Raw genomic sequence first — 8,835 nt, 5'->3', positions numbered from 1 at the left:
CTTCCGTTTTATAACATTCCTATAAATCTACACAGAAAATCTAGCGATTTGAGGTCAGCGCTGAAATTTCTCACAATTTTGCACCACAAGTATGTATAATTTGAAGAGTCTGATCATTTATAAGGATGAGGCTTGGTCTGGCGACAATCAAAACAAAGGTAGGGTTTATATTTAATCACAAAATTATCTGTACATACTTGTGTCTCCGACATAGTGACTATTATGTTTCTTTTGATCTACGAAATCGCTGGTTTAATTTTCCGAAATGTAATCTTGATTCAGAATTAACTTGCATATATATTTTACAGATATAACGAAAAACCACAATGTCCTCTAAATAAGCAGTTTATCGTGAAAGCGCATGTGATTAAAGTTAAAGATGCTCCACCGCTGACAAATGGTATTTTTTCTCTATCAATAACAAGACTAAATGATTTAGTATTTTTCTGCAGTTACAAAGTCACTTACTTTACATCATTACCATCAGTTTGAGGTTATAATCTTTTCACAAGATAAAAATATCAAAAATAATTAGATGCATCCAGATAAAAGTCCGTGGCACTATATCATATATGGAATGGAAATACTAATTGCATTGTGCATGCACCGAAAACAAAATAAATTATTTTACTTTTTTTGAGTTAATTAGACTTTTATATACATGATTGAACACCGATTATTGTTCAAATGATGAGTAAAGTTTATGCTTCCTCGGCGATGGAGCATTTTTAAACATTATTTCTGTTTTTTATTGTACGACATTATTGATACAGCATGGTTCTGAATGAAAAGTTCTATTTTGTCACAAGTTGCTATACTTCGCGATGAAGTAATTTGTAAAAAGAGCTCTGGCTGGAGTGATAATTGATTTCTATTTCATCATTTGTGTTACATCGCATGTATGTTCATTGGCATCATCGGTTACTCGCGTTAACCAGTCTACGGTCTATAAACGGGCACGGTGAAACGGGGCGTAGTGGTGTTTAGACACTGGGTTTCCGAGGGTGGTTCATTTCAGTTAACATTAATTGTGTGTTTTGTTTCAGTATTAGACCCAGTAATCTAAACGGGAATGTATTTGATAAAATCATTTTCGTTTTATGTCAGTATTTGTTTCTTAACTTAATCAATAAAATAATGTATTCTAAATGATGAAGGGTATTGCTATTTTTCTGGTATGGACTAAAACAGGAAAGTATCACATAGATACATAAAACATGACTAAATGGTAACTTATTGTTTATTTACAGATGCGGGTAAGCTGTTGTTTGTATCTTTTGGTGGTTATAATGGGAGACACATACGCAGGTAAGCCATTACTGGAAAAAATATTTATGACAACTTTAAAGATACCCCACCGCTGACAGAACATAAATGACACCCATCATTTGAGCAATAATTTGTGTTTAATAGTGCACACACATGTCTAATTAACACAAAAAGTAATTTAAAATGATTTATTTTGCTTTCGGTACATGCGCAATCAGTACTGCATTCCATATACATGTAGAACATAATGCCACGGAATTTTTTGCGGGATGCGATTAATTATTTTTGATATTTTCAATTTAAAGTAAAATTAGATTCTTAAACTTTTTAATGGTGGTAATGGTGTAAATTAATGTAACTTTTGTAATTGAAATATAATACTAAATCGTCTGCTCCTGTTTTTGATAAAGAAAAAATAGCATTTGTCATCGGTGGAGCATCTTTAATATATTCATCCCTGAAAACCCATAATGAACTGTTCCAAACTTTAAGTCGGACGATTAAAAATGTGATTTCAGGTTTATTTAGATATGAATAGATATTGGATCATCTTTTTCTTGTTATTCTTATTAGACTCAATATATAGACAATGTATATATATATATTCCCATTTCCCACTTCCCATAATTAGATATAGGCTCTATCATGCGTGTTTTTGCATAAAGAATTACGACCGCTTTGCTCTTCTTTGCAACCAGCCGCCCACCTCCCTTTGATAACACATTCTGGAATCGCACGACACGAAGATGAAATTATTTGTTACCAAATTGGCAAATCTCCACTCTTCCTCGATATTCTAGGGATTACTATCATTGTCGAAATATCCATCCTGCACTCTGCCATCTTACAATTGAAGGCATTTCAGGAGAACAAACTACCAAATAATAGATCTGCAGAGACTTCATTTGAAGATTATAGAGAGCGACGCACAACATCATCGATTCATTCAATGTGTACATCAAAGGACCAAACTACCTATCTCATCTGTTGTCACACTCAGAACCTTCAGTTTTGCTATGGCATAGTCCAGGTTCCGATTTCTCGAAATAAAAGGCAAGACTTAAGTCAAGACATAAGTTTTTTTTCCTGATATAACCTATATGAACAATTTTGACTTAAGTCAGTTTTTTACTTATGTTTGTTTCGAGAAATCGGAGCCAGGGTTTGATATGATGGCAGTGATATTATTCCATGGAATATCGAGTATGATCCCCATCCTATTGCTTGTTACCTGTAAGATGAAAATATTCTTTCATTCTATTTTCATGTCACATTTAGATAGTGTTTTGTCTTTGTTTGTAGATATACTGGCCCAGATGTCCACGTGTAAAATATCCTCGGAGCTCCGGGACCGCTGGGTCCTATCGGATAGTTCCCGGAATAAGCTGCGGATCCGAGCCAGAAGTGTTGTATTTAAAGAGCCTGGCCGGGTACTACGGTACAAATGTCTCGAGGCAAAAGGCAACAACACTTACCTCCTCAGGTACGCAGAGTCATCTCACTTCGGGTCAATTTTTTGCATCTTGCCGAACAATGCTGGCGAGAACGTTATGCTGATTTATAAATAACTCAAAATCAATAATGAAATCTAAAAAAATAATAAACTTGGCAATGGTGACATACAGCTTGTAAATGTGAAAATACCGAAAGCATTTCAACATATCGTAAATGAAAAACAGTCGACTATTGTGTTTGGAAAAAAATGTCAAGTCAATATCTACCCCTTATAAAAAACAAGCTTGGGGTTTTCATGGAAATATTGATACAAATTGAAGTAAATTCCACAAAGACTAGTGATGCTAAAATCAATCTAATTCAAATATATCTCAGAACTTTAGACTTTAATACAACACAGCAAAGGTAACCGAAATTGTAACAAAGTTAGTTTCTTCAAAACTTTTGCCGTTTTTGTTCTTTTGTTTTGTTAATTTGTTATTTTTTTCTTTCTTTTCTTATTATGCTCGACGTTCATTGGTCAATATTAAATGCTTGTTTTTGGGTTATCTGAACGTGACCCTGGTCGAAATACCTTCAGATATTCAGACAGAACAAATCAATTTTATCATAATATATCAAATATGCCTCGGATGTGGTCTTGTTTATAATAACTACTTTACCAATATATAGTATCAAAGTACTGATAGCGCTCTGTGCGGAATTTCTGCGTATTTTATTGATAGGTAGCAGAATTGTTATTGAATATTAAATAACGGTTAATTGATACTTCCACATACGGAATAAATAGATTACCAGGAAAAAATGCAAGTTATCATCCTGTTTTTGTTCTGTCAACATATTGTTTGAGATTATTAAACCAAATATATCGTTTATTAAGGTCACGAAATATCGAATACAGAAAAGATGGTGTCGTCTGTCTCGGATTCTCACCTCTAAATCGTCCATCGACAGCCGAATTCAAAGTCGTCCGACTGATCAGTGAGTAGAGCAATTCAAAAGTAATTCATGCAACATATTTTAGGTCATATATTTACCAGGTATTAACCATTGATCGGTATTAATTCCGGGTTATCCCGCCTTTTAAATTTGACTTTATCCTGTATTAGAAACAAAACTAAATCAAACTATTTTAGTTATAATGCTGCATGCTATCAAACTATCTCCAAATGAACATAAATTTATCGGAGCTATCGGAATGTTCAAGAATGAGCATGCCTGTATTTGTATTTGCAGCTGCCTCAAGTTTTGGCCACGAATTGATGGGACCGAAGTTGGTCAATTCAAGGTCAAACTTGACTATAGATAATACATGTACGGGAGTCAACCAGCACATCCGATTTTTTATCCACAGAACAGGTAATTGCGCTTTGAATAGAATATCTACAATAGTTATATAAGATAAGCAACAGAATAAAACTTATGCTAAATACCTCTTGCCACCACTTTATGCTAGCACCATGGTATAAACAAAATGTTATAATGCGGAATCTCAAAATATAGAATGCGTTGTAGGTGCTAGAATTCGTTAGCGAATAATACAGTCCCAGATGTTAATCGTTAATTCCATTTTTTGTGAAAGGTAAAATCATAGTTCAAAAACAAATATGAACTGTTTCTTTTTCTCATTTCATTGCTTTCCATCACAGTAACGTTATCATCATAATAACAGGAGAATGAAGCTCCACGGAACCTACGAATTTAACATTTTAGTTGTTTAAGTGACCTCCTGAAATTGACATTAAATCGATTGTAGAATATATATCGATACCATTGTTTTATTCAGTACCCGGATGTAGATTTGCCAAAGGCTTGCGGCGGTCCTGGTCAACGTCTTTAAGGTTCGGCTGGAATATGACCTTCACAAAATCGGACTTTACCATGACACTCTCCAACGGAACAAGTATCAACTTCCGGTGTGAAAAAAGAGACAAAAACTTTTATCTCATCAGGTAAAACAAATCTGTATCAAATATTTTTAATGATTCGGTCAAAGATGGATTGATTTGTAACATCAACATGGATTCAGTTTCATCAATATTCAATTTATTGTAATGAATTCCTTCACTTCAAATTCATCCAAATGATGGTACAATAGACGCAAGGAAAGATCCTGAGATTACCAAGTTTTCATTACCTTAATTCAATACTTTTGACAATTTAGAGTCGTTAAGTAAGTCTTAAATTCGTTTATTTTTTTCTTAGGTCTGTGTCACTCCTCGCTGGGGGACAAGATGGGGTACTGTGTGTTGACATATCGCCCCTCCCTGACGACCCGTTCTATGACTACCAAATCTCAAGATTGAATGGTAAGAGCCCCTATCCCCATTCGATATGACTTTTTAATCAACATTTCTGTCTGGTTTGTCATCTCCTTATTGTCATTGATATACATCTATTTAAGCATTGAACGTTTTTCAGTTGGCATTTATAGCCAAAATGAATGCCAAATGAACAGAACCAAATTCCATGAAGCGCGCTTATATGGCGAATGACGTCATAAAATATGGGAAACGCTTACTCTCCGGGAACACCTGAATCTGCTATTTTTATTCCTTACAATTGTTCTTTTAATCCAACTGTGTTCTGTTTGCTTGCAGAAGGTGATGGTCAAACTCTGGAAACATTCTTGAAATTCGTGCCGCGCGGTCAGGTGGTATATCCTTATCTAGACTGCGAATGGGTGGAGAGCCCCGCAAGGCCTGTGTTTATTTACCCGCCATAGATACTGTGAGTAGGTGGAGAGCCCATGCCAGTCAAGCCTTTGTTTATTCGCCATGCGAGACTGCGAGCGGGTAGAGGGTCACATCAGGCCTTTGTTTATCCGACTGGGCGACTGCGTGTGTTGATAGCCCCGCCAGGCCTGTGCTTATTGATACGCCAAGAGAGACTATGAGCGGGTAGAGGGCCCTGCCAGGCCTATTTTTATTAATCCGCTGTATAAACTGTACAGTAAGTGCGGGTATACGTAAAGAGCCCCGCCAAGTCCGTATTTATATTACTTATATACATCCTCCGGAGAGACTTTGATGAAATAGAGAGCCCAGTCGGGGACTATGTATATGCATTAGCCATATATATAGAGACTGTTGGTGGTGGAGAGCTTCGCCAGGTCTGTGTTTGGACAAGCTCATTTCTAACAACAACCTTAAAAAGACAAAACACGGGGGAAAAATACGCGTTTGCCATGAAACAAGGCTTCTGACGTACCGTACCTTCAAGATTTAAGATTGTAAAAAACATGTCACTGTGTGGCATATATATATATATGGAATAAAAATAATGTAGACACCTAAAACTATACCAAGGATGGAACAATCAATTTCAATGAAATTGATATAAACATCTTAAAATTTAGTGATGTTACATACTAAGGTTTTTGTCGCATTTTGTATGACTGGCATGGTTTGAATATTGATTTTGGGTTTTGTTGCTAGGGAGCAGATTCCATTGCTATTGAGGACTAATTTCAATGGTTTTTATTTTCATGTGACACCATTAGTTTTGATCTACTGTAAAACACTTTATTTTCATATAAACAATGGTTCGCGTTTTCATTATTCCATCGCGAATGCATAATTTTGCGATCAATAGCTCTTACCGACAATATTGCATTCATACATACGTTTTTCAAAATTATTACAGCTCTTTCACGAATTGCATGGAAATTAGTATATTAGATATGTATGTGATATATTAATAGATCAAATGTATAATATCTACGATGATTCATCATGAAGTTATTTAAGCATTATTCTCAATATCTTTTGGGGTTATGAAGTCATAGACAAAAAACGGAAGGACATTCTTCATAGACGCGAAGTGATATCTTATCCAATGATTTAGTTTGGCCAATGACTGTGCCGCTTTTAAAATTCCCCGCGAAACCGGTTTGCGTATATAACGTCATAATTGACGTACAATTCCTTCGGTCTATGGAAAAATAACCTCAAAGATCTAACCAATAGAAATGAGTGTTACATATGAAATTAAATTATAAACCGTAAGTCGAAAAATTACAATTCTTTTTTGAATGAATTGTTTTATTTGCTACACATTTAGTTGCTACCACCTCGATAAATCATCTGTGTAGGACAATTACCCCTACTTTCTTTTTCATTATGTTTATACTTCAAAAATGCATCTTGAAATTATGGAATTCTCATACAAATATCATCAGTTTGTGACATTAATTTCTTGATACATTTGATAACTACGTCTTTGTACATCAATGTAGAATCGATGATGCCATATTGATCATGTCTTTTATCTTCAAATACAAATGAAACATCTGTAGAAAGCAATTTTCGTCTGATAGTTTGCATACAAAAGCAGCAAAAACCAACTTATGCAGTAATTAAAACTGACTCTCAGACAAGGTAAAGAAATGTGTACTTTAGCAACATTTTTAGATATTGACCAGTATCCTTTAAATAATAAATATTAACATTGCTGAGATAGGAAAGCGAATGAAGACATTCTAATGAAATTTCTTTGTAAAAAAATGTTTTACTGTAAACCTATCAATTTTTTCGGATACAACATTTCGTGTCATTTTCAACGTATTCGCAAATATTCAACTTCGCGATCAAAGGTTGTTCTGGTATTTTTGCATTTATATATACATTAGTACAATTACTCGTTTTTCCTTTGAATACATGTTTGAGCTTCAACGCGAAATTCCGCAAAATTTAGTAGCTCATGAAAACAATGTGGTTTACATTAAAAAATCAAAAGTTTCACTTAATGATGACAAAACAAAATTTTTATGCAACATTTCATTTATTATTTATAATCATTAGCGATAAAAAATCCAAAATATATTTAACAAATGTATATCTGTACATTTAAATTTATCTTCATTGCACAAATATTTCTGAAGATGGGAATATACAAATACTTCGACATGAATTTGATTGCAATAAACAACGTTTCATATTCACACAGACTTTATGTTGTAAAGTACGTTCTTATTGAATATCTGAATTATCAAATCAATGCAATAAATACTAAATATGCCTTAATAAATAAATGATGAATTCTATATACATAAACAAATTTATTACCGTATACTACTTATACTGTAGTGTATTCTTTATTAATAAAAAAGTTGTATTGCTGTACAAACATTGCATATAAATACATTGTAATGTATTCTGATGAAGGAACAACAGCTTTCCTAAAAACATTTTTGGAGTCCTAGGTCATGCTTGGTGGCTCCCTTGATGTCTCAATTATTATTATAATTATACAGAGATATATCTAAACAGATGATTGTAACAAAAAATTAAATAGAATAGATAAATAAAGAAATAGAATAAATAAATAACAAAGATGAATGAATAAATAAATAACATTTATAAATAAATCAATATAATTGGTAAATGAATCAATAAAATAAATTAATGAAAGAGATAAATTAATAAAATAAATATATAAAATACATTAATTAATAAAATAAATATATTGAATAGATAAATTAATAAAATATATATTAAGTATACACAATAAATTTTTTTTTAAATATATAAAAAAAAATTCTTCATTAAACCCAACCAGAAGTAACAAGGGCCAAATTGAATAGTGAACAATCATTAATAAAATCGAAGTCTAGATAAAATCCCTATTTTAGATATGGAAGCAAAGCACTTCTTAGATTCTAATGGCTTAAAAGTGGATGGTATATAAAAATACAATGGTAACTTATTCGCAAGGATTCGAAATTTAATTCTGAATATAATTTTATCAATTTCAATATTTAAACAGCATTACCGTAAGTTAGGAGCAGGCTTAACTCAAGTTACGAGTATGAAATACTTTGCACAAGGCAATTTATGGAGAGTATTCTTAGAGAAACAGTACAAAATGCGGTTGGAACAATCGGGGAAATCTTTCAGAGCGTAAGAGACAGTCTCAAAGAAACCCTCGGAGAAAAAGCCCTCCAAAGTATGAGAGTAAAAGTCCTGTATGGTAGAGACATACTCATAGAAACACTCTTGAGTGGCTGATATACCACAGAGAAATCCCCTGAAGCGTAAGAGACATAGATCCCAGAAATTCCCTTAAGCATTAGTGAAAGCTTAAACGGTATCAAGCTTGGGCACTCTATAA

At 33.4% G+C, this 8,835-nt stretch overlaps 1 protein-coding gene across 1 annotated transcript; it reads left to right on the top strand.

The window, feature by feature from the left end:
* The first annotated feature begins 34 nt into the window (after positions 1 to 34).
* LOC138330215 (uncharacterized) lies at positions 35 to 7,662 on the top strand. Its single transcript, XM_069277668.1, has 8 exons — positions 35 to 158; positions 1,251 to 1,308; positions 2,572 to 2,752; positions 3,605 to 3,705; positions 3,961 to 4,083; positions 4,511 to 4,676; positions 4,930 to 5,033; positions 5,325 to 7,662. The coding sequence occupies exons 1-8, from the start codon at positions 126 to 128 to the stop codon at positions 5,447 to 5,449; spliced, it is 891 nt and encodes a 296-aa protein (XP_069133769.1). The 5' UTR covers positions 35 to 125; the 3' UTR covers positions 5,450 to 7,662.
* Positions 7,663 to 8,835: the final 1,173 nt, after the last annotated feature.

Source organism: Argopecten irradians, chromosome 8 (assembly GCF_041381155.1).
Source record: "Argopecten irradians isolate NY chromosome 8, Ai_NY, whole genome shotgun sequence".
Classification (NCBI taxonomy): Eukaryota; Metazoa; Mollusca; class Bivalvia; order Pectinida; family Pectinidae; genus Argopecten; species Argopecten irradians.
This window is presented reverse-complemented; position numbering and strand designations above follow the sequence as displayed.

Bases quoted from the DNA above. Each gene is read 5' to 3' on its own strand.
- LOC138330215 (XM_069277668.1), top strand. From the start codon at position 126: ATGAGGCTTGGTCTGGCGACAATCAAAACAAAG. The intron at 2,753-3,604 runs GTACGCAGAGTC...TCGTTTATTAAG, and splicing joins AACAACACTTACCTCCTCAG to GTCACGAAATATCGAATACA. The intron at 3,706-3,960 runs GTGAGTAGAGCA...TTGTATTTGCAG, and splicing joins CAAAGTCGTCCGACTGATCA to CTGCCTCAAGTTTTGGCCAC.